Source organism: Pipistrellus kuhlii, unplaced genomic scaffold, assembly GCF_014108245.1.
Source record: "Pipistrellus kuhlii isolate mPipKuh1 unplaced genomic scaffold, mPipKuh1.p scaffold_m20_p_17, whole genome shotgun sequence".
Classification (NCBI taxonomy): domain Eukaryota; kingdom Metazoa; phylum Chordata; class Mammalia; order Chiroptera; family Vespertilionidae; genus Pipistrellus; species Pipistrellus kuhlii.
Window position 1 is genome coordinate 14657315 of NW_023425482.1, and position 26867 is coordinate 14684181.

Below are 26867 nucleotides of genomic sequence, written 5' to 3' on the forward strand. Positions count from 1 at the left end.
CTTCTGTGCCCAGTCGGAAATTGAACCATGACCTTCTGCTTCCTAGATTGAAGCCCAACTACCAAACCACACCAGCCAGGTCTGATTTGTAAATTTTTTTTACCTTATGTCCAACATGTCTATAATTTTCTTGCTTAAATGTTACAGTCCAATATTCCCTGAGCTTGGTGAATTAAGAGAAAAACTGGAGCTGCAACCAGAAGCAGCTGGTCATGAAATACAGAGTTAACCTAGTTAGCTGAAACTAGATTAGTCACTAGAGCACATGTGTCAAACACAAGGCCCGCGGGCCAAATCCGTCCCGCCAGGCCTTGCAATGTGGCCCGCACCGCACTGTCATCACTGCACTCCGCTGCGTTTCCATCACAATGACAGTTTATGACTGTTCAGTAAACCATTCGGCCCGCGATTTAGGCTGGATTTTAGATTTTGGCCCCTTCTCTGATTGAGTTCGACACCCCTACACTAGAGTAATGGTCTGATGTGGGCATTTGGCTGAAGAGACTTATAAGGACCTAGTATATGATATCATTCCTGCAGGGCCCACAGAAAATCTTGGGGGGAAGAGGAATTAAACTTCACACAGTCCTGAGAGGGGAGAGGAAACTATTTTCACTTGGGTTTTAAAGGAAAGGATGGTGGGGGGACTAAGTGGGGGTCTGTGTCGGTTTTGTGTCCTGGAGCCAATGGGAGTTTCTAAGACTTTCCCCATAACCCACTGCTTCAGTAGAAAAGCACTCACAGGGCAAAAAATAGTTCCACGTGTGTAATTAAAATGTTTTAGCAATTTAGTGGCAATTTTGTTTGTACAGTATTATCATTAGTATTATTATTATTATTAAATATTTTTTATTGAGGAAAGGAGAGAAGACAGAGATAGAAGCATCAATGATGATAGAGAATCATTGATCAGCTGCCTCTTGCACACCCCACACTGGGGATTGAGCCCACAGCCCAGGCATGTGCCATGACCAGGAATCGAACCATGAACAACTGGTTCATAGGTTGACACTCAACTACTAAGCCACACTGACTGTGCTGTGCAGTATTAGTAACATCTTGGAAAATGTTTCCTTTCAAATGAAAGATTTCAAGGGTTGACTATGTTTATATTTTATAGCTTAAATTCTATAGCTTAGCGTTGATTTCACAATAGAAGCCAGTAGAAAAGTAGAAATTGCTCGAAAATATTTTTTAAAGGCATTTAACACCATATCAATTTCCCATATCATGAAATTTTAACTATAGTGAGGCCAAACTGTACTAAATTTCCACAAAGAAAGTCATCAGGGAAGATGAGATATTTTCTTTCTCTTATACAAATTACTGGCAGAAAACGGATAAGTGGACAGAAATGTGACATCATTCAGAAACCATCCGCAGCACCATCACTACTATAGTTCCTAACATAAGGATTCAAAGTTGAATTACTTTAGTAAGTATTTGTTTTAGTGTATTTTTTGACATGATAAATGCTTTTGTTATATTTGGCTTATTTCCTTCCCTAAAACTACAATCCTATTTCAGGAGGTGCCATTCTACAATAGTCTATTTGGAGCTATAGGTTTCTACTAAGAAACCGTTACCAAATATCTTTAAAAAAATGAAAAAAAAAATTATTGCAGAGTCACAGTCCTCATAGTCATTTGAGACCACCTTCTCCTAACGTATTTTAGAGAAACAGGCCATTTCATTGCTCAATTAAAAAATTAATTTGTTCCTTTGACTACAGAGAAATACGAATCATTATTAACAGTGTATTTTCAATGAAAACATAAATTCATTCACAGAAACATACTTTATTAGAAAGTTTCTCATAAGAACAGCTTGGAAGCAGATGTGTTAGTTCAATGGGCATAAAGCCATGTCTGGTATCAGCACATGGAATAAGAAAATTATTTTATTAAGAGCAAACACAAATGAGTCTGGCATAACGCAAAGAATTATAATGAGAACCGGTCTCCCTACTTGATGGCTCGATAAAATCGGTATTAATAATTTAATGACTTTTCAAAAAATAATGGGCAGAGCCCCTAATTGTCAGAAAGGCAATTTGAAGCCACTTGAGCAAGTCAAGTGATGAGAATTTCCACTCCTTTCTCAGACGGAGAAGGGTTGGCAGGAAAGCAGGGGCTATGGGAGTGCCCAGCTCCACTCTGGCTAGACTCACTGACTACTAGTATCTGCATTTCCTCCAGACAGGGGAAGTGAGGCCAGTTTTCATAAGGAAACGGATCAGATGTTATATACTCAACCCGGGAAACATGGGGACGGGCAGTTGCTTCAGAAGCATTTCATACACAGAAGCACAGAGAGGCACCTGAGTACATGCTTCTCTGTAGAGAAATTCAAACAAAACGTATCTGGAGTGAAGGACATCGGGTTTAGTTGGATGAAGAAAATGACAGTCGTAGGCAGACTAATGGCGCCTCAAAACTGTCCACACCTTATCGCTGCAACCTGTGAACCCAGCCTGTGGCAAAGAGGGTCGCCTGCAGCAGGCGCAGTTCAGCTGCTACGCCAGATGTTGGTACCTTTGCTATTGTGGAGTAACATATTATCGCGGATAAGGAGGTGGGGAGTAGTGGAGGAATAAGGACACATATGTAACACCTTAATCAATAAAGAAATTTAAAAAATAGGTGGATATTGATCTGAAAAATGTGTCCTTTCCAAACCTATCAGACTACTTTTGAATAGAATCACTACTCATTTCAGCTATGGGCTGCCTTTATTGCCTGCCTGGGTGCCCACCAACATCACCTTTGGAGGATCCACAGGGGCCCTCTGATGGTCTGATATGGAAGGATGCATGCTCTTCCCACACATCCTTCACTGTTAGTGTTAGGTGGGAAGCTCTGTTAGGGTAATTGTCCCTGTCAATAATAATAATAGAGCTATTATTATACTATGGAGAAAGGAAGAACATGTTGGGCATGTAGATACTCTTTTGACCAATTTTAATTGTAAATGCAAATGTATAGTAGAGGTGGAGTAGTCAAGGCTTCAAACTCTTGGCAGAGCTGTCAGCTGTATATACGGGAGTCTGTATAGGCTGCTGAGGATGGAGAGGGCAAGAACCAGTTACAGCCAAGAGACCACCAGCAGGGGCAGGGTCTATGGTCTGTCACACCTTCCTTCCCTCTCACCAGATTGATGGATGAGTGTCTTCCAGAGCCGATAGGAAGCAGTCGATCTGAGCAGCACAGGGCCGGACCCAGGGATGCTGTACTGCGCTACCCAGATCCCTGCTCAGGACTAAATGACTTCTTCTCCCCAGATGCTGAGAAGAATTGTCCTCCCTCTTCAGGAACTGCCTAAGCAGAAGAGAGCTGTCTGTCCAAGCTCATGCCCACTTCACCAGGCAGTCACATCCACCATCTGGTTGATACAGCATATAAATGCCCAGCCCCCTGATGTCAACTCAGGGGCCATACCCACAGGTGGGCTGAGCCCTGGGGATGGCACCACAGCACAACTTCTCCAGCTGCCCATCCTGCATCGCCCTTCCCCCACAGGTGCCGATATCTCTAGTACTCTCTAATAAACATCTTTCATGATCATCTGTCTCAGCGTTTGCTCCCCAGGGAACCCAGCCTGTTACAGAATATAATTAAGAAACATGAAGACAGCCGAGACCGGTTTGGCTCAATGGATAGAGCGTCGGCTTGGGGACTGAAGGGACCCGGGTTCGATTCCGGTCAAGGGCATGTACCTTGGTTGCGGGCATATCCCCAGTAGGGGGTGTGCAAGAGGCAGCTGATCGATGACTCTCTCTCATCGATGTTTCTAGCTTTCTATCTCTCTCCCTTCCTCTCTGTACAAAATCAATAAAATATATTAAAAAAAAAAAAAAAAAAAGAAACATGAAGACAGTTCAAAAGACACAGCTAAAAAGACTCAAGCCCTGGTCAGTTGCTCAGTGGTTAAAGCGCTGGCCTGTAGACCGGATGGTGGTGGGTTCAATTTGCTGTCAAGGTCACATACCTTTGTTGCAAGTTCATCTCCAGCCCTGAGATGTGAGGGAGGCAACCAATCAATATCTCTCTCTCGTGCGGATGTTTTTTCTCTCTCTTTCTGTCATCCACCCCTATCACTCTCTCTGAATATTAACGGGGGGGGGGGGGGGGGGATATCCTCAGGTGAGGATAAAATAATAATAAAGATCTCAAAATAATGGTGGGGTGATATAGTAATAGAAAAGCTATTTTTCTTTGTAAGATTTCTCATACTATTTGAATTTTAAAACATATGCATGTAACTTAATATATATTTAAGCACAATGTTATAAAGAAAAGGACAAAAAAAACAATTTCTTTGGAGAAGCCATTATAATCATGGATCTGACTGTTTTCCACTCCACTTTACTTCCATTTGCAAGGCTTCAAAGACTAGTGGACTTTGGAACCTACAGATCACCAAAAGCCAGACAATCTTACCACATCACATGCAAACTGTGTCATGTTCCCTTCCTGCTCATTTCGTTTTCTTGTAGGCATGCATGTTCTCACTCACATGCATCTCCACACAGAGCTGGCTTCTCAACTTTTTCTTCCCGTTACCACTCTCCATCTTCCAAACTTTGGAAAAGCAGAAAACAAGCAGGACATATTGAACATCCCTGGGAGAGTCAAACAACCACCTGAACACGATTTGATATGAAATGTGTCATCTTTCTTTTATCCTAAGGATCATACTTGACGCCTCATCACTCAGATCTAACTCACACTACCTATTTCATAAAGACTGGATATGCTGCGGGCTGGAGGGGGTCAATAGGGGAAAAGGTGCACATTTGGGATACTTTCAACATTAAAGATAAATTTAAAACAGGAAGAAACGAAGTGCTCCAGTTAAAATTCTCTCTCTTGGAATCAAGGACAATACACACTTAATATTTCTTTAAAAAACAAACACAAATCTATTAATGTCAATGACCTATCAAATAAAGGTTTGTGTTCATTTTTAAAAGATCTATAATAGAAAAGATCTAGACCTGTAGGTCATTCTGGACAAAGAGGATATCGAAATCCTTCCATTAAATAATTGTCAGAGCTCTTGTCAATTGGAGGCACTAAGGTCAGCAAACTGTGAAGAGGAAATTCCAGTGCCACCTTCACCACCTACGGGCTTCCACCCATCTCCCCGGAACCTCACCTGTGTCTGCACCCCGGCCACTCCATCTGCAGAGGGCGCTGTCCGCACCACTGGATGTCTCAGTGCTCTCCACCTGCTGGGGGCGGATGCGTCCCAGGCTTGTTAGAGGTGAAGGACAATGCTGTCGAATGAAAGAGAATTCTACATAATTGATTTCTGTTTGGTTGGTTGTCTGGTTGCTTTTTGTTGTCTTTAATTTACCACATAACGAGTGTATTCAGTGTGCTTCAAAGAGCGACCCTTGGGGTGAGATAGAAAAGAAAAATGGAGCTGTTTCCTAGAGTGGACGAGGGCTCTTTCATGGCATTGTTTCTACAAAATGGAGATGCCATTTCCCACGGATGACCCCCATTTCATGGGCCACCCTGACTCTGCATATTGCACATGTGAACTGAATGAGATGTGGAAAAATGCAGTCCTCTCAAAAAGAGGTTAATTAGGTATTGTTTTCATTTGAAATCACAACAATTTTTTAAACATTTGCATTATAGAAAAGGGCACTATACAGAATGAGGCAAGCTAGGTTTACAGTTGCTCTTATGGAAAACAATTAGTAAATAATAATACAAGAATAAACTGTGTTTTGTGTACTCACAACTGTTAACTTACTTTTGCCCCACGCTGTGATTTCCCATATAATCCTGTGCATCTGTGAGTGCTCATTGGCCAAGCTCTCTGCAGAAGTAAAAGGACATCCCCCAATTTAAATATGTAATAATCTCTCAAGGAACAACTGTTAACAAGTCACAGTTCTCTGGCAAAACTGAAAGTCTGGTTTAATTTCCTTTACTTGTTACAATCAGTAAACCTTTTCCTTTCATTTTTGAATCGACTTAAAAGAAAAAAAAATACATTATAAATACAGCTTTTGTAAATTCATAATAATTTCAAAAAAACACACATACCAGTAGAGAAGGCAAACATCTACACATCTTTTTACTGCTTTAAGAAAAAAAAAATCCAGTATAATTTTCTCATTTTAAACTTTTGTACAATGTCTTTTTAAAATATATTGTGCATTTTAATTGAAAACTGCACTTTATTAAGAAAAGGAGAAGGAACAAAGATCACAGATCGGGAAATGAAAGTCATGGTGCGTGATGTATTGGTGCATTTTGATGCCATAATGTTGCAGTTTTGAGCCGTGCAGACCACAGAGCACTATGCGGCTTCACCATCCATAAACCTGTCTACATTCCAGCTCCCAGCCAGGTTAATGCTGCTACTAAATAACATAAACATCTGTAAAAGATTCAGGCCTCTTCTGATGTCCGCATTCAGCTTTGCATCAAATAAAAACTATTTCTATGCTCGGAGCCTTCCCTAGCCACCACAACAAGTCTTTCAAGTAATAAATAAAAAATATGCCATTTGCCAACATAGGTCCTTCATGAACTATATTCATTCATATCCTTACGTTAGTCAGGCATTTACAGAAACATCAAAATAGAGATAGTGCAATGAGAAAAGATAGGCAGGCTTTATAAGGAAAAAAAGATGCCTCATTGGTATATTTCCAAATTATTCTGGTATGGACAAGCTAAGGAGTCCAATTTGTTTCCTTAGTAGGCATCTGGAAAGTGTGATTATAAATAGCAAAGTGCCTTTATTATTTGTTTGTGGAATTCAAAGATAGCTACATGCAAATACCTTGTTTACATGGCCTCAAATTGTATCAGCTTCAGAAGATTATTGCTAATCCTCTAATCTTTTGGTATGTGTGTATCCCCTAGTCAGAATGTACTAGTTAGTAGGCTATACTGACTTTTGGTACTTCGTTATAAATGTACCCCAATGTCGTAAATGATAAGTGACTAGAGAAACCTACTTAGTATATATCATATAGTATGTCATCATCCTTTAGAATGAGCAGACTTTAATCACTACCAGTTTTTCAGAAAGGGGACATGGTTTCTACTTGTACTTCAAAAAGTATGTTCTGGTGGTCAGTGCACAGCAAAATGTATGCCTAAAGGGGTACATATTTTAGAATGGGAAATGGAGTTCTCCCCTTAAGTGTCTCTTTTTTCCTAATACATAAGACTATGCTCCGTGAAATATAGTGAAGGGAGATCAAAGAAAACTTGGTCATAAACTTCAGGGGGAAAAAAGTGTGAAACTATAAAGAAAACAGACGTAACATTTGGGGAAAATATTCTAGGCAGTATAGTTCATTTGATATATTACAGTTGTAAATAAAGATACTATTTGGCAGTGTTAAGGATTGTGTTTTTATATCAACAACTTTAGTTACCAACATTTCACAATCCTTGGGAAATTAGCCTTACCCAAGGTCTTAACTACTGACTCTCCCAAACAAGAATAGCAAATGAAAGGTCAGACATCACACACCGATGACCAATGCACTTTCTGAGTCTTATTACATATGAATTCTACATTCAGAGCTGAATTCTGACACTCGAAACCTAATGTATTAAAAATCATTAAGAACAGTCAAATAGGAAAAGAGCAATACAAACAAACCAATGACAAGAAAACATCTTCCAAGGCTACTGATCAATTGTATTGAATGTCACACAGAGAAAGGCAAAGGGGTTTAAATGCTTTTGGCCACTGAAGATGCAAACACCAGCCAAACAGGATCTTAGAAGCATTTCCAGGTCTATGAATAACACCAGGGGAACACTAAAGCAAACACAGCGTATGTTCTCAAATAAAGCAAGGCCATTCTAGTCCAGTTTTGATATTTACCTTGAACAAAACTCATGGATCGCGTGGTTGAAAGACCAGGGGTACAGTGTTAAAAACCACAGTCATCAAGCCAGTTACACTTGCATTTCGATCACATCAGAACATTTGGGAATGAACAGCATGGTCTAGTCCCTGTTACAGAGCATGACTGCTAGGAAAACATGTCACTGGACGAGGCCTCCTGGAGCCATCTCAAGTCTGAGCATGGCGAGATGGCAGTGCTGCAGATCCATCGCCTGTACGTTCAATGCAAGAACACAGTTTTGTCCACTTAGAGCCCCTGGCTGTTGAAACACACTATTGTCATTGCAAGCTAAGTCATGGCTGCCGATCAGAAGAAGTATTCTTTCTGATTTTCACTGACTGCGTTTTGTCTATTAAGCTGGCTTTTCAAAACAGCCTCGGCACCGTCTACATTCTCTGACCTTTTTGCTTCATTTCTTTTGTATAACCTTTTCTGCTGATAAATGCGAACAGCTATGGCAGTGATACACAGCAAGATAAAGATCACAACAGCTATCAAACCTGGTGAGAGAAGAGAGAAAAGAAAACCAAAGTCAGAACGTTCACCTGAACAGGGACGGTGTTGATGTCATCGTTTCATAAGTCATCATAAAATTATTTTCAGCTTAAATCAAAATTGGAAATATCAAGATTTCAGGTATTTCTGGATCAAGTGGCATCATGATATGTTGAGATTTTTTCTGAGTGTATTACCCTTGAGGATGATTCACCCCAATCATTCTGGATGTATATTATATTGAATTTATTCTGTGTGTTTATATTTAACACAAGAAGGTCTCTAAGATTATGAAGTCACTTCAAACTAAAACACAGACAAGTTATAATTATTTTGAAATTACAGGATAGTAGTAACATCACAAAGTAATTAAATGTTTTCTCATACTTAAATATGTAGACATTTTAATGATGTTGATTTTCAATAATCTATATGATATGCTGAATAGCAGAAACAGTTTATATACTGTATATGAATAATCCTGACTAATAAAATATACAGTATTGATACCCATATATAGGTACATTTAGGTTATTTCTATATGAAGAATATTGATTTTTTTGTGTGAAACTTCTGGTTGTAAATAAAGAAAGGCTTGCACTGCTAGGCAATCACAGGAAAATAAACAAAAGGGGGGGAAAAAACAGATTCATTCAAGAGTGTCTCTGATGAAACACTAAAAATTACTCATTACATTAAACCTTGACCTTTGGTTATAACTCTTTTTAACATTCTGGGTGAAGAAATAAATATTTCCCATTAAGTACCACTGGTCGTCTACCCTGAAGTATGATGGCTGTCTCCATGCGAGTGTGTGTGGATGTGTGAGCTGCCCTACTTGCTTCTCGCTGCACGGGACACCGTTTCTATTGAAAGAATGACTGACAGATAAACTATGATTGTTTGACTTGGAAATTTGGCAGATATTTCTTCCAAAATGAAAAGAGTTCCATTTTAGAATGTCCCTTCAAGAATGACTGACAGTATACGGGGGTTTGCAAAAGGAGAAAGTATATTCTTAAATTATTATTTGTTTGTATTTTTCCATATGAATAACTGTAAACTTACTTTTGCCCAACCCTGTATATATTGTCAATGATAAAGTCAAGCTTTCACGTGAAAGACAGAATCTGGGAAGCTATTGTCTGTCACCATGCATTGGAGAGTTTCCTAACACTTAGACTTTCCTGATGAGATCAGTAGAGTTGTTAATTATGGCTGTTTTTTTTACAGACAAAAATAGGTCAGTGAAAACAGCAGTATGGATCCTATTGTAGAACTGTGAGTCTTCATTCTAGTTCAATGGAGCCCAATTAAGCCAAGCCTACAAAAGGTCCCATCAGTGACAGTGGCTTCCTGAACACGTGCTTTTAGGGGCAGGTTCACTAGAGCCAATCTTAACATTGCCAGTGGCTAAGTGGATTTTTGTCGGGGTCAGCCTTATCTGAGGAGGGCAATGTAGTTAAGTCTAATATAAATGTGGTAACCAAATTCTGTGCCTCAAATCTGAAGACTTTACTAATGGGTATGGCTATTTTTGTTATTATTAGCCATGTTAATAAATAATCATTTAAATCAGAATATCCATTTGTTGTTATATTGTGCCTCTCACCTTAGAAAAGCAACCAGTTAAGTTGCTATAAATATCTCTGTCTTATGGGTCTCTTGTTTTAAAAAATAATTCTGAACCATGTCAAAATGAAAACTGATGGAGGCGTTATAGAGAGCAGGGTATTGCAACTATAAAATAAACATCAGCACCATTCTGGCCAGGGAGGACATCCAGGCAGTCCATCCGAAACCAATGGATCTGGAACCAGTTTCTCCGTGTGTGTGATTTATGTCCTTTCATTTGGGGGAGATGCTATATCAGGATTTGTCGTGTCCAAGAAAAAAACCTTGATTATACAAATAATGCAAAAGATATTCTAAATAAAATATGGCCAGCTACTGCACTCTATGTTGTTGCCATCTGAAACTCTGTGTGAATGCATTTTTATGAGGAAATTATGTAGCTTTCTGTCTAAATCTGGCCATCCATGTTTGTGTGGCCTGGCCAGAAACCCTCTGCAGTAAATCCTCTCAAACTGGGTCACCAGTTTTTAAATGTCTTATCAAATCAATATCCTATATTATGTATTCAGTGTTTGTAACTGAAGAAAAGATCATCTGAAATATACAACATTGGGGGATTATCCAATTTGGGAAAATCCTTAAGTGAATTCATTATTGTTACACTGTGGGTACAGTTTATAAGGAACTAGACAACGGGCGAAGAATTCTACCATTATGCTCCCAGATGGAGACATGCACCCGAGGATGACATTCTGGGATTGAGCAGGTAAACTTCGCCTGGTCCCAGGCAAGGCCTCTTAGAAGGCCAGGGCCAGCTGCTCTGCCTCTGAGGCTCAGCTCCAGCAACGATCAAGGCAGACACCAGATCTGTAGATCTTAGTGAGACCCCAAGCTGCAAACCTCCCATGTTGTCCTTCTCTGCTCTAAGCATTTGAATCAAGTAAAGATTTCACAGGCGATCTATAGCTTGTTGCCATTCTAAAATAACACAGGATGACTTAATAGAGCTCTCCTTTACTCCGTAAACCTGGTCAATGATCTTTGCCCACAGCAACAGTATTCTAAAGATTAAATACTTAGTTCTAACATCGACTTGATTATGTAATCACACTCTCTCTCCCCCTGTATCTCTATCTCGCTATACCTATACTGGTTAAATGTATAGAAAGCACCATTATGAGATTGAGACCATTTGTTTGACTAGAAACCTGCTTTAAAATGTGGAGATTGAAATGCTATAGCTTTAAATGAGTTTTCACCAAATAATGGTGAAATACGTTAATAATATGTATTAACATATTTCTTTTTAGACATGCAGTTATTAGCAACTCTTCTAACAGGTTTTTTGCTTCTTACATGACTAATTGGGGATCTTATTTAGGAATCGTTAATTTATACACCCATGAATTTGATAAAAAGTAAAGCAATGGGACTAGCAATGAGGATGTGAATATCCTCACAAAGACTTGGCTAGTACTATACTGTCTAAATAAAACCCTAATTACTTAAAGGAAGGTGATGTCTAGGTGAGTAAGGGTGTAAAAAAATAAAACTGAAGCCCACGAAGTTGCCCACCTATATGAGTAATCACATTATCTGGCAATGTAATTAAATAAAAGTTTACTTTTTATGTTCATATGTGCAGAGTGTGGAAGAAAGGTGAGCCAGAAACATTTCAATAATCTGAGTTTAATGCCATTCCTAAAATCTTAATCTTGAAGAAAAAGTTTATTTGGGGGTTGGTATTGAAAAAAAAAATATTATGTCTCAGAGAATATACTGTTTCATCGCTAAGAAGATAAACTCAAATTTTTTGTGTGTGAATTCTGCAATTTAAAATAACTACGAGCCATTTTTATTCAATTTACCTAAATTTTTTACAAATGTAAATAAAATATAACATTTATCGATGGTATCATCTAAACAATGAAAATGACTGTTTTATTAATCATTAAGGCAACACAAAACATATGCTTCTAATGTTAATCTCAGGTTTTCTCAACTCTTCACATAAACCCTTGCAGAAGCAGTGACATGTCCAAGAAGCCATCAAAAATGATACTTCTTCAAATATATTCAGAATTACCTAGGGAATGTAGATGGCCATTGTCCAGCTAAATTGTATTCCTTAAAACACAGTTTAGCATCTGTTCTTTAAGTGTGGTGCTTCAGTAAAGTGATCAATTATTTATTCTGAAAATCTCCAAGGAAGCTGGGCATTGAGGAATACTCTATAGGACAATCCAGTAGAAATAATCAACCAATCCCACGGGCGGGCCCCAAGGATTCAGTGCCTAACCCTGAAAGAGTTTCTAGAATGCTGAAGACCCACCATTCCTAGCAATGACAATAAGAACCAGAGAGGAGCTCATCCACTTACCTCCAATTACCGCAGAGTCACTTCTGATAGCATTAGCTAGGGGCTCTCTGTCATCTCTTGTTCCAGAATGATCTGCAGTAAAAGGACAAAAGGGAGGGGGGGAGGAAGAGGGAGTGATATATGCAAGTAAAAAGAATTTTGAAAATGTCATAAACGTTTTAAAGCAGAACAGAATGTAGGTCAATGTGGGATCTCTGTTATTTTAAACTTAAGAAATGTCAACCGCGATGTCCCGCATGCATACGGAAGTGTGAATCCAGAGACAAATGGGGAAGGGAGCTGAAAGTTAAACGGAAGCAATTTGAAGAAGCCATCTGGAGAATGTCGCATCACAGCAGCATCGGAAGCTTTCAAGGCGATGGGCAAGCTGTGTTTGCGGCTGGGTAATGACACACATATGCTACCTGCGAAGGAGTGTGTCCTCTCCCTGGATGTGGCGTCGGTGCCAGCCTGGGCCACGCAGCTGGACTCGGTCACGTGCCCTGAGACAGTGACCAGGGGGGAGCGGCCGGGGTGCAGAGCAGCCTTCAGAGGGGCCACGTGGCTGAGCTGCACTGCAGACAGGCAGCCCAGGAAGCCCTGTGCCCCAGCCAGCGCGGTCTCCTGGTCCACATCACTGTGCTCTGCAGAGACAAAGACACAGAGGCATTAGCAGTGCAAGTGCCAATGGAATGTTCCCCGTCTGATATGCAGTAGCTGCCTATGTATTTAGTCACTGCACACGTACACACACACACACACACACACACACACACACACACACAGTGACTAAATTCCTTTTTTTTTTTTTAACTTTATTTAAAAAGTCAGCTCCATTAAGTCTTTCTATAGTAACTGATAGCCTTTCAAGGTTAATGAAGGCAAGATTTTCAACCTTGCTAATTACATATGACAAACTCCCAGGAAATGATTAAAGCCTCCATAAGAATGGGTTACAAACAGATGAGGGTTCATGATGATGGTCTCACATAGTAGAGATTAAGGCCCTGCGCCCCACCCCACCCCCAATTTTTAGGGAGTCTAACTGCTCATGGACAGCAATGAGAACTTGCATGCCTTTCTTTCAGCTTCAATGGCTGCCATCACTCAGACAGAAAGATCTGTGCGCCCTGAGGACAGTTGCATACTCCCAATTGGCTGAGCAATGAGTTAATATGGGGCTGTTGTGGAACAGAGATTGGCTTGAATGCCAGAATATTAATTCATAATTTTACAGTGCAGAATAGATTTCTATTTTATGCCTGAAGAGCATGCGTCTAAACAAGTGCAACTAAGTAGTGTTAGAGTTCAAAGGTTATCAGACTGCAATGCATCCATCCATCCAATACGCACTCCCCAGCACTGCACATGTGGAGACATGGACCACATGTGCATTTTGGTCTCTCTTTTTAAAAAGAACATAATAAATGCTAAGTATTTAGTGAGTGCTCGAAGGGATTTGCATGTTTGTGTGTATGCCTTGCAGAGGCCATGAGTATCTGATTCCAGTCATATAGAGGACACACTTAGGTTCAGAATTTTAGGGATTTGCCTGAGATTCCACAGCTGGCATCGTGCACTGGACTCCGGTCTTGTTAGACTTCCAACCACAGGCTTCTTTTATTCATGAGCCGCTTTCTGACAGATTCTTTCCTTGGCTCTGCTGGTATCTTCTGTAGCGCCATTTATTTATTTATTTATTTATTTATTTATTTATTTATTTATTTTATTTTTATTATTTTTGGCTTGAGAGCAGCTATTCTTGGAGTAACTCCCGACAACTCAGCTCAGATTGAACTGTCTCATCATATCAGGGTTTCTGAAGGACACTTCCTTCTCCTCCCTTTTCATTCACATTTTATGCCAAAGGATAAAAATACTGATGGAATGTTTAGTATCATGAGCATCATTCGCTATAAAAAGAAAACGGGGCATTAGAGGAGTGATGTCACGTTCCGTGGTGGCGGATACGGTATTCAGCTCCGGTCTGTCTGACTCCGGAGGCCAGGGAGCTGCCGCCTGGCTCGTGCCTCCCAGCACTGCTGCTCACATGCCAGACTGCGAGCTCCATGAGTGTACAGAGGACCTCAGCACCCAGCATCATGTGGGTACCTGGGAGGCACTGCATTATTGTGTACAAAGCAAAGAACGGACTTAGTTCCACCACATGGCAGTCATTCATTTGAATGGATATATACTCAAATGCATGTGTTTTTAGAAAGACAGCATTCTTGTCTTGAAGTTTTTTTTTTTCGGTTTTTTTGTTTGTTTGTTTTATTTAACAAGAGATGAAAAGGAAATACTTCAATGCAACATAACCAGAACAGTGTTTTTCTCATTTCTCCTAAGAGGTTAAAATCTTTGAATAAAATTTCTTTAGACCTTTAAAAAATCTTCTCTTTTAACCAAAAAAACAAACAAACAAAAAAACCTTCAAGTAAATAGATAAGATTCATTCCTTAGTAAAAGTCTGACATGAGCTAACTTTTAAAATAATTCAAATTAAAAACATTTTTCCTATTACATATTTTTGTATAAAAATTTTAAACTATAAAAGTTAAAATCGACAGTCAGTCCATTAATATTTGTTGTTTTAAGAGCTAAAGACACAGGAAATAAACTCCCTACAATTCAGGCATCTTGCATTCCAGCAGGGGTGACGGGAAATAAACACAGAGAAAGGCGACTAATGAAAATTTTGAAGAGTGACAATGCCAGGAAGAAATAAATTAGAAACTGTGATGGGGTGTATCTGGAACAGAACTTCATCTTAACGAATGAGGTGACTTTTTGTTGTTGTTGTTGTCTACTTAAGGATGCATCTTTTCACAGACCTAGTCTCTTAGTAGTCTGTTGCTATTATTCCAGCAGCTTCTGGCTTTTGTGCTTTTTTTCCCCCTCCAGATTTGCAAGCTTCCCTATGATTTAGGAATCTTTGTCAGATTGTTTCTAGGCGTGGACTGCCCTCATCTATTCTGGGCGCTCTAAATCTGTGGACACAAGGTTTTCTTTAGCGGGAACATCTCATAGATGGTGCGTGCAAGTACTGTTTTAACTTGACCCTTTTAACCCAGTGGAGTGCCGATTATTTACATTGAGTCTCCTCCACTCCTCTCTAAGCTATTTTACTGTGCTTCCTCATTTCTATCGTTTAGGACTTATTTTTGTGGGGTCAAGTGTTTCATTCACTTTATCTTCCAGGTGACAAAGTCAAGCATCAACAAAGACCATTCTTTCCTGCTGAGTTTTTCAGTCTGGAAAAATAAAAAAATAAAAAGTTTTCATTCCTCAAGGTCTTTTTGCTGCTTTACTAGAATTTCCTCCAAGCTCTTAACTAAGTTTCATTCCGAACGCCATCTGTCTCCTGGAGTGGCTTTATGTGGATAGGGAAGGATTCCGGTTGCTTTGGTTTTCCTCCCATTTTATAGCTGTTGAATCTCTTTAAGTAGAGGTTGTTTTTCTCATCTGCTCCTTGAGTCACAGTCACCGACTTCCGTAGATGGCTGACGCCCAGGGAAAGCAGACAGGGCAGCCATCCATGTCAGTGTGACGGTGGACAAAGCACCCACCCAACTCCGGAGAGAGAGCAATTGGCCCACATGTCAGCTCACCCTCAGCAAGATTCAGGAAGCCCTCAGATTCCAGATCAGTCCCTTTTGGCAAAGAAGGAAAATGGACACACTGATGTTTTCATGTTGATCCTCCCCTCCTCCCAGGCAATCCAGAGATATATGAAAGCCCAGAATTCCAAGTGGGAGGTGGGAATCCAAACAATTCAGGGTCTCTCCCCTGCCCTGCCAGACTCTTGTAAGCTGACCCCCAGGCCCTCTTCCAACCAGTCCCACCACACTTTCTCACCAGGAACCTCCAGAGTCCCCACTGCCTGTGGGCTGGGCCAACACCTCCTTGTTTTGGGAGAGTCAGTGGGTTGCAATTAGAATCAGGAGTGAAGGGGAACTACAGGGACTCTGCAGGCATCTTCCCAGAATTAAGTCCAAACAAAATTAACAGCTATATTCAGGTGCTCATAGCAGAGTTTGCCCTAGAAATACCCAGCAAGAGAGATCTGCATTGATGCCGAAGCTGGTTTGGCTCAGTGGTAGAGCGTTGGTCTGCAGACTGAAAGGTCCCAGGTTCGATTCCGGTCAAGGGCATGTACCTTGGTTGTGGGCACATCCCCGGTGGGGGGGAGGGGGTTGAAGGAGGCGGCTGGTCGATGTTTCTCTCTCATCGTTGTTTCTAGCTTTCTAGCTCTCCCCCTTCCTCTCTGTAAAAAATCAATAAAATATATTTTTTTTTAAAAAGAGAGAGATCTGCATTGACCATGATGCTAGTACAGCCAATGAGCAAAAATATACATCCTTCCTATCATCTGACTGCTGACTTGCTAACCACGTAAGAGTAAGAATAGGAAGGTGGAGGAATCAAAGACAGATATCTACTACTTTACATAACCCTGATAGACAATCATGCTTTGCATGTTTCTGGTTATGAAAATACTCATGTGACTCAGACTTCCGGGTAGTCTTGCCTATCAGAAAGTTAGCCTCGTTTTGTTGTATCTTCCTATAAAATGCTTTGTTGAAGAAGAAATCTTTTAACAAAAAGTCTATTATGAATTCCTAGGTAGAGGACCAAGGAATTAAAATTTGTAGGAAGCACCTTTTAATCACTGTTTCTGGAAAGGATGTGGAGGTAAGTGGAAGAACAATTAGAAGGAGTGGCTCATGCAGTTTCTTGTGGTTCTCATAACAAAACCAAATCAATAACAAAAACAACATCCAAAAAAAAAAAAAAAGATAAAGCAAATGTAAATAAAACTCAGAAAGCAAATCTATGTAGTTTGATCTCAGAGCAGCCAAAGGATCTCAACATCTTTACTCCATAAAGGTAAAGATAAGCAAGACTTGACTGAAAACAGTTCAGTGAATCAAAGGAGAAGCAGGGCTGAAACCCTGCAGACTTATTTATTTATTTATTTATTTATTTATTTATTACCATTTTATGCAATTACAACAAGGATGCAAGGACAACAACAAAAAGAGTTAGAGGAAGAGTAAAATGGCAAGGCAGAAGGAAAAACGATGTGGGTGAAGCAGCAGTGTTCCATAAAAGGTGTTTACTGCCCACCACACCTGCTGCCCTGAGGCCTAACCTTGAAAACCTGGGTAGGATGGAAGCCATGTATTTCGATATTTAGATGTCTTGTCTCTAACCCTCAGTACAACCTGTCTCATCTTAAGCGTCACAGGACAAGACCTGTGCAATCATCTAATTAAACTTTCTCTGGCTCCCCTTGGCTTTGAAGCAGGTTCTTCATGAAATATCTGAGGCTGAAGTTTGTTCTTAAAGCTCTTCCGAGGAGATGAAGTAGACGTCCTCCTCCCTCTGACCACACACTTTATTTACATCTGGCCGGAGTCTCCACTGCAGAGACCTGAGTTACTACTTCCTGGCTCTGCAGCCTCCAAAGAGATAAATGACCCCTATGGGTCATTGCCTCTAAATATACCAAAGCTACCACTCAGAACAAGTAAAAACCATCTTCGGGCTTTTAAAAAACTCCTCTCACATAAAAAACAACCCGCGAACAGAACTCATAAGCTAATTTTACACTGGGTTCTGGATGGAAAGAGAAAGGGTAATGCAGCCTATAAACGACGGGAGAATACGCATGGAGCGGAGTTGCTCTCCTGGCCTCCTGTTGCCACCATGCTACGTGAGCACGTTTTGTTGGCAGTGGACCTGCAGCATTACCCATCTGTAATAATCAGCCCTGTAACTGCGCACCGCCCAAGAAGAGTGATTTTTCAGTCATTTTACAATCGGTTAAGTGATATCATTATTCAAAATATGGGCGTGAGAGAGAGGTTCTTTGCAATTTTAAGTTTATGGAATGATCTTAATTGAGATTCTTTTTTCACATGGAGAAATTGCAATCCAATAAAAGCTTAGAAACTAGCAACACACCTTTATATCTTTACATTTCCGTTGGTTAATTACATCTTAGAGATCTCTCTCTTTTTTAAAAATATTTTTTATGGATTTCAGAGAGGAAGAGAGAGAGAGAGAGAAACATCAATGATGAAAGAATCATTGATTGGCTGCCGCCTGCACACCCCGCACTGGAGACCGAGCCTGCAACTCAGGCATGTGCCCTTGACCGAAATCAAACCTGGGATCCTTCAGTCCGTAGGCTGATGCTCCATCCACTGAGCCAAACCAGCCAGGGCAAGAGAGATCTCTTTTTATATAACTTTTGAGTCAATTGTTCTCATAAAGGAGCTGATGGAGGAATCAGCAGCTTTGGCATTGGTGCTTAGTACATTCTGACCAGTGTACCGACGACTCCAGGCTGCCTGCCTGTTCAGAAGGGGACCACAAAGAATGGAACCGCCCTCCCTTTGTCCTCCAGCACCCGTTTCTAGAAATGAGGATGTGCGACAGGAACACCTTTTTCACCCCAATCATCATTAACCACCATTACCAGCAGGTATCAAGCAGGGAGAGCAGTTCTTACATAAAGATACCCAATTGTACTATGATGACGAGGAAACCATCTCTAACCCTCCATCACAGTGAACAGACAACACTAGCAGAATTCAGTTTCACTCATCTTATTCCGAGGAGTCCTCCAGACCCTTAGACTGGCCTGTCCAGTATCACTTTGCTCTCACCCCTGAGGTCCTGAATCCACACCCCCACCAATCTCCTTTCCCCTCCCCTGCTCTTTCCCATCAATGCCTGTTCTTTAATGAATCCACTCACACAACAGTGTGGGCACCTGATCATGGCTTTATTTTTTACTTTACCATGGTGCGGGTACATTTTGAAGCATGTTATAATTAAATAAATAAACAATTGCTTTCTCCTTTAGAGATTATTCTAGTTTTGACATTGTAGGACCGTTTCTAGGCCTGGCAGCTGATACGTACATAATTGGGCTTTGTGACTACTGTCATCATTTGGCATTTTTTAAAGTGTTGTATGTCTGATGGCCAAATGAAGGTGACCGGGTGATGGAACAAGCTTGTCCCTCCCACCTGGAGTACCTGTGATGATCGGTGGCTCTGATAAAGCCCAATGTCGACCTTATCATTTGCTCTATAATTAAAATCAGATAACATGTTTCGGTGTCATGGGTGTTCTCTGGACTTGGTACATGACACTTCTGACCTATGCTCATGCGTCCTAATGAGGAGAAATGGCCTTTTTCAGTTTCTGGGTCTGGGTAGTGCAAAATAATCCAGCTAACTCTGAAAAGGACCAAAGCAAGAATGAAGTCACACCACACACTGAAGAAGTCTATGACATTTAAATTGTTAAAAAATTCAAAAATCAATGTGATGAATATAAACTATGACTTTAGGTAGTTTCTTTCAAGAAGGAAGTCACACTATGTATTGAAGATAGTCTATGACATTTTAAATAGTAAAATATTTAAAAATCAACCTGCTCACTTAAAAAGAAATGATTTTCAGTAGTTTTCTTACTTTGCTTCCTCTACACTGTATGTCTCCTTTAAAACTTGCTTTTAAAGTAACCAGTCCATTATCTTAAGAGGCATTTCACAATATACAGTAGCGTTGGGCAAAAATAAGTTTACAGTTGTGAGTGCACAAAACAGAGTTTATTCTTATTTATTATTGTATTCTTTTCCATATGAATAACTATCAACCTGCTTTTGCCCCTCCTGTGTTTACAAAGTCACGGTGCCCTTGGTTACCTAAGTCACCTTTTCCCCTTGCTTCTAGGCATGGAGGCTCGTTTTACAGAGAGGATTTCTGACATGTTAAAAATTATTCGCACAGCTCTTCAGTGAGACCGAGTAGATGCCCTTCTTTTGCTGACTGCACATTTTATTTACACCTGCCCACACCTGCACTGCAGCGACCTGCCTGTGCTTCCTGGCTCGTAGCCTCTGAAGAGAGCAATGATCACCACTGGCCATCACCCCTAACATATGAGTGCTACCAATCAGAATGAGGAAAAGTAACCGGCTTGTACCTATAATAAATCATAAAACCATTCTAACATATCAAAGCATCTGGGTACAGAATTCAGAGCTCAATTTTGCAGTGAATTATGAATATGAAAAGCAAACTTAATGTGCTATATTATTCATGACAGGAGGCCCTGCTTGGGTAAAGCCTTGATTTTTCCACCATAGCTCGCAACTTAATACATTATTATTGCTGAAGTTAGTGAGGCTTTAAAAATTTCAAGTGTAATAGGGTCTTACTACAATTTGATATTGTTTCTTAAAATTTACCTTCCTTTCTCAATATCTGCTTCTAATATTTGTTAACATTAACAGTAATCCGAAATTGCCCCTCAGTTCCTCCTGGATTTAAGAAATGAATATCAGAGAAAGTGAGAGTGGGAAAATATATCCTTCATTTCTGGGTTTCCATCTGAAGCTGCAGTGGACAATGGAGGCAAATGACAACCCCAAAAAGAAACAACTAGTCAATTTATATTCTGCTCCCTTAAAAAATATTCAGAAATTATAAAATGATACAGGTATTTTAATTTATTTTAATCTGGAGGGTGATTTAGAACTCTTTTATCTGAAGCAATATAAGATATATTATACTCAATTAAATACAGAGCAACACTTTGCCTAACGATCATCTCAATGCCCACAAACCATAAGCTCTGGGGGCAGATGCAATGTTTCCCTTGCTGTGTGACTTTCTTATATTACACAACAGCGGATCACAAACTAGGAGTTGAACGAATCAGTGAGCCAAATGGGCTTTCAAAAATGAAAACCATCTATATAATAAAAGCCTAAGGGATCTTTAAGGCAGAACGACCAGAAAGACTGGTTGCTATGATGCGTATTGACCATCAGGGGGCAGACACTCGACACAGGAGCTGTCCCCTAGTGATCAGTGTGCTCTCACAGGGGAGTGCTGCTCAGCCAGAAGCTGGGCTTACTGCTGGTGAGTTGCTGGCTGGTGAGTGTCGCACGGCAGTGGTGGGAGCCTCTCCCACTTCTGCTGCAGCGCTAAGGAGCAGTGAGTTGAGAGGTAAGGAGCAACAATCAGGTAGGTGGAAAGGTGTGAGGGGTCCCAGATTGATAGAGGGATGTCTTGAGGGATCCCGGACTGAGAGGGGGCTCAGGCCAGACTGAGGAACCTCCCTCTTCTGTCCCCCCGAGTCCACGCATTTCATGCACTAGGCCTCTAGTATTTGATAAGCAGGGTCAGGAAGAACGTGCCTTGAAGACCTCCAACTAGAGGAGAGTAACTCACCAGGGGCTATGGCTCTGAAACACACTGTCATGCTTGGGCCCAGCCATGCTTCCCAAGGACTGTTCCCGGCCAATGGCTGGTCACAGCAGAGACTCTAAGGCAGGCCCATTGGTGGAAAACATGGGACTCCTCTGATGGTTAACTGACTCCAGGGATCCCCAAAGGGTGTGCAACCTCTGTACGACTGCACAGAAGTCCAGGATACTTCTGTCTAACTTTCCCCATTCCACTGCTCCCCTTCATTCAGAGGCAGAATTGCATTACCGTCATTGGATTGCAATGCTGGTCTGGGCCAACTCCCTCCCTATTTTCTTTCTCACAGTGTTGCCTTAATAAGACCCTCACGTGGTTAAGTTTATCTTTTCAACTGCTTCTTGGAGGACCTGGACTAACATAATGAGAAACTTCAAGATTGAGCAACTCTCTGAAAAATTAATAGTTCCATTTTAGCATCTATTTTACTATAATTTAATATATTGCATTAAAATATAATAATATACTATATAACATTTTATTGTAATGTCATATACCACACTAAATTTGACCATAAATTATTAGTCTATTTTGAATTACAAATGATTTGAACTCAGTATTAGTCCTCTGTCAAGATCCAAACCTTAGCTACACATCAAATAAATTTTCTTATACTTTTGGGATAATGAGTAGCAGTTCATTGCTGAATTTGGACTTTAATCTTGTTTTTCAGCTTTAGCAATATGCATTTGAATAATATACTAATCTTGAATAAAAACATTAACAACTTTAATTCCATACTAATCTCCCCTATTTCTTTACAAAAAGGAAAACAAATATTTATATAATGAATGTTATTATTCTCCTTGGTTAATACAATCCTCCTCATAGAATGAAGATCAGTTTCTTAATAGTTTTATAATATATTTAATATATTTCTACTCACAAAAATATTTTAGTCAGTAACACTGGCATTACATTTGAAGATGTTATTTCTTTAAAAATATGATTGTATCAACATTATGCATAATTGTTATGATTTTCTACTTTGTATTTTACATGTTTACATAATGCCTCATCTCAGACCCTGCTACCCTGAGGAACGCTTGAGCTGAAGATTTGTTATATTCAATTGATTTTTTATTGCTATAGTTGAATTTATATAATTTACACTATGAAACACATTTGGAATATTTCAGTTAAGCTTCCAAGTACCTCAACAATACTTTGCACATATTTTTTATGTCCACTCTAGCACATTGAAAGAACACTGCCATCCATGGTATTTCCCTAGTCTGGAGAGTAAGAGCACACAACTGTGATACTCATCATGGTACTAGAAAGCCTATAAATATTTATAAACTTAATGGTGAATCTTCTCCAGGGCCAATATTTTGATCATTCACCCATAGGCTTAATCAAACATTCTCAAGATTGTGAGATTATGTACAGGAAATGTAAGGAATGATTAATCAAGGTACAAATCATGGAAAAGGTAAAAAAAAAAAAATTAAGTACATTTACTATCTTGGATGAAATAGTTAGGTAACCTGTTCTTTCTAACTTTACTATTTGATTTCTTGTGTGGTGTGGTGTGTGTGTGTGTGTGTGTGTGTGTGTGTGTGTGTGTGTTAATTCTCACTGGAGGATATTTTCCCATTGATTTTCATAGAGAGTGGAAGAGATAGAGATAATAAGGGGGGAGGGGGAGAGAGAGGTAGAAAGAGATATAAAGAAAGAGAGAAAGAGAGAAGAGAGGGAGAGAAAGAGAGACAGAGAGACAGAAAGAGAGAGAGAGAGCGAGAGCGAGAGAGCGAGAGAGCGAGAGCGAGAGAGCGAGAGAGCGAGAGAGCGAGAGAGCGAGAGAGCGAGAGAGCGAGAGAGAGAGAGAAAGAGGCTGATGTGAGAGAGAAGAAAGACACATCAATTGGTTACCTCCTGAACACTCCTGACCAGAGCCTGGGATAAGAATCAAACCTATAACTCAGGTAGGTGCTCTTGACCTGGAATCAAACCCAAGACCTTTCAATATGCAGGCTAACACTCTAACCACTTAGACACATAGGGCTATAATTTGATACTAGAGGTCTGGTGCATGACTTTCGTGCAATTGGGGGGGAGGGGTCCCTCAGTTATTATTTGATATTTTTGAAGTTTGAGAACAATATCTTGTTTCATTATGCCAGCCAGAGTGGCATTATAACACTATGAAGGAGAATGGTTGCTCACCCTGCAGGAGGTCCCTACTCAGAATAACATGTACCTCTGAGAAAGGACACTTGCTGCCTTATAACTAAAATAAGGCCAGAGATTTTTGTGGGAAGGTAGGGGCATGATGAATTTGTTGGTATTGTGTGTGTGTATGTGTGTGTATTTGTGTGTTTGGAATATGACTCTTCTGATCCATGTCTATGCATCATTATCAGAGAAAAGGGTGTTTCTTTTACTTACCTAAAATCCTGCCGAGTACAAGAGATTTGACTGCACTGAATTCTGTACCCGATGACAGGTGGACTTGCCTCCTTGCATTCTCGTCAATCTACAAAATTGTTATATGAGATGCCAAAATCCAAATGGATGCCATTTTGTTGAGAAGAGGACAGGAAGCAAAGGAGGGGAAAAACAACCCAAAAAATGACAAAATATGCAAGGTTAGCCATATATAAAATTGAATATTATTTTCTAAAGTATTTCTATACTACCCTCCGATAGACTGCACCCCACCTTCTATCCCCTTAATCACTTTATTTTTCTCCATTTTCTCCACTATATGAGAAAGTCAAAATTGATAAAGCCAACATGGTTTTATTTTTTACTTGAGTTTATTCGGCTAATAAATTTTCCTCTATGCTGAAACATTAGTGCTTTTCTTCCAAAGCTGGTAGAATGCATCCCCTTTCTCGGCTGTGACTCGCATTACTTCCATATTTACTGACGTTGCAGTAATTAATTTCAGTGCTAGAGTTGTGGCTGCCTTTAGAGCCACCCGAAGCGAACAGGGTTCCTCGGAGCAGCAACAGTCCCTCCAGTAGTGCACGATGATAAACTGGACAGCATTTCCCTCCTGAGCAGTAAGACAAACGCTGCAAGTTTGTATATTTGAGTATAAAATATTAACAATATCTCGGACAGAATCGTATCCCCCTTAAAACACTCTGCCCACACATCTGATGGCAGGGGCAGTGCACCAGCAGCCTGAGAGGATGGCTTTGTTTACTCTTCCACTGTCACATTTCTGCTGCAGCCCCTCACACTGGCCAGGCCTCCTGTAGCCCTGTCTTCTCTAGGGTTTGCTATGTTACCTCTACGAAGACCACTCCTTCTTCTCTGTTCATCTGGACGCGGTGAAGCTGCCCATCAGCCATGTTTTTGAAATCAAAGGTAATGACATCTGGTTCTTGATATCTACTCAGTTTGTACCTGACCTGCAGACTTCCTAAAGTAGGGAGGCAAGTTATATTTCCAGTTAAAATTGTATTTTAAAGATTACTTATAAAAAATGCAGAGTACATTTGTTGCTATTTAGTAATTTCTGGGGGAAATTCACAATATTTTATGTGGGTGTATCCTGTCATCATAATTCCTAGAAGTCAGTTTCTATGTGAAATCAAGTCCAAGCCTGTTGCTAATAAGCAGTGTTTTTCCTGCAAAATTTTAATTTCCCCTCCCTAGAAGTCAATATGGAATTAAGTAAATACAAATATCTGTACTAGCTTCTAATAAAAAATAAAAAATACTTGGTATATTATAAAATACCAAACTATTGTGCAATAGTATAATAGCATTATGTTTCTATAATCTCCATCCCTGAAATGTAATTGATTAATACAATTATTAAGCAAATGTAGTTTTACTAAAGATGAGAAATATTTGGCCAAGTGGTCATGGTCTAAATTTTGGAATGAAATTAGAGCAAAATAAGTGGTTTTAAGCCAAAACTTACTATTTGTAGCACTCAACTGTCTGTAAAGATGTCAGTTTACTTCATAGAATATCTCCCAATTTAACAAAGAACAAGTGCTAACATATAGATAAGCTTTAAGCTCATAATGTATACATTAAAGGCAAATTCACCTACCTTATATTCCGGCATATAAGACAACCGCCCTAATTTTACAGTTAAAACATAGGTTTAGGCCTATATTCGCTGTATAAGACTACTTATACAGCCCCACTTCTGAGGCAACACCAGTTCTTTTTTTAATAGACTGCCTCTCTGACTCTGGCCAATCTGGGCAGGCTTTTTTTTTGTTTGTTTCAAAAGTCGTCTTATACGCCGGAAAATATGGTATTATACAATATTATTTTTACTTTGGCCCTCAGTGCCCATGGGCCATGCTTGATTTAACTGAAATGCTATATTCACATGTTTGTAAATGTGTTTATGTTCCTCATGCAGAAATGCATTTATGAAATTTTTATCTTTAATCAGGATAAAGGGAAGAGAACAAAATAGCAGTAAGCAGTCTTTGTGATGAGGTTTCTGTAGGAGTCACATGTCCTAACCCACATGCCATTACCCTGCATCAAGGCACCAGCATTGTCCATGGCTATTTTATTGCCTATAATCAGAATCAACAGATTATTTTGTGGGCATCTTCTTCTACATAATACTAGTTTGTCAGCATTCCTTCAAAATTTTGTATTTTGATGTGAAGGAAATATTTGTTATGCGCAGAGTAACATCTTATTTCAAAATCAACCACAGCACTGATGCTGATATTCATGTGGAATAGTAAAGAGCTTCTAGCAATAATAAACTCTAACAAACATTTTATATAATAAATTATAATTCACATGGGCTGTGTATACTTATCAAAATTATGAGATAAGGCATCTTAATTCCTTTCATTAATCCTTTATAGATTTGATTTATGGGACTGTAGTGAAAATACAAAATTGAATACAAAAAAGACATTATGAATTTGCAGGTGTTGTGTGCGTGTGTGTGTGTGTGTGTGTGTGTGTGTGTGTTTCTTCCTTTTTGTAGTCTATAGAACATGAGAATGATTTGTATTATTACTGATGTAATGCTCTAACTCAATTTTCTCTCTCTCATCTAAAAAGCACTCACCATTTTTGGCAATGATGACTGAAAGGTACTCTTTATAAAAGGAGCTCACATAGAGCAGTGAGCTGGGTGTCCGTGTTGTTCGGAAGCTAAATTGGATCATTTCTCGGCGCAGCTTCAGATCACCATGGAATGAAGCAGCGTGGGAGCTGGCATTTTTACTTAAGGGATAATTTTCTTGAAAATGGTAAACCACGGACGAGCCGGATCCAAAATACGCAGCGATCTCTGAAATGACAT

At 39.8% G+C, this 26867-nt stretch overlaps 1 protein-coding gene across 1 annotated transcript in view; it reads right to left on the reverse strand.

Moving 5' to 3' along the window:
* Positions 1–5907: 5907 nt before the first annotated feature.
* CNTNAP4 (contactin associated protein family member 4) overlaps positions 5908–26867 on the reverse strand; it is a 237277-nt gene continuing 216317 nt past the window's right edge. Inside the window, exons 19-24 of the mRNA XM_036440763.2 lie at positions 26631–26855; positions 24859–24992; positions 24008–24095; positions 12749–12967; positions 12345–12416; positions 5908–8394 (exon numbers count right to left, since the gene is read on the reverse strand). Coding sequence (XP_036296656.1) covers positions 8201–8394; positions 12345–12416; positions 12749–12967; positions 24008–24095; positions 24859–24992; positions 26631–26855 — 932 coding nt within the window. The 3' untranslated portion in view covers positions 5908–8200. The remainder of the gene's footprint in view (positions 8395–12344; positions 12417–12748; positions 12968–24007; positions 24096–24858; positions 24993–26630; positions 26856–26867) is intronic.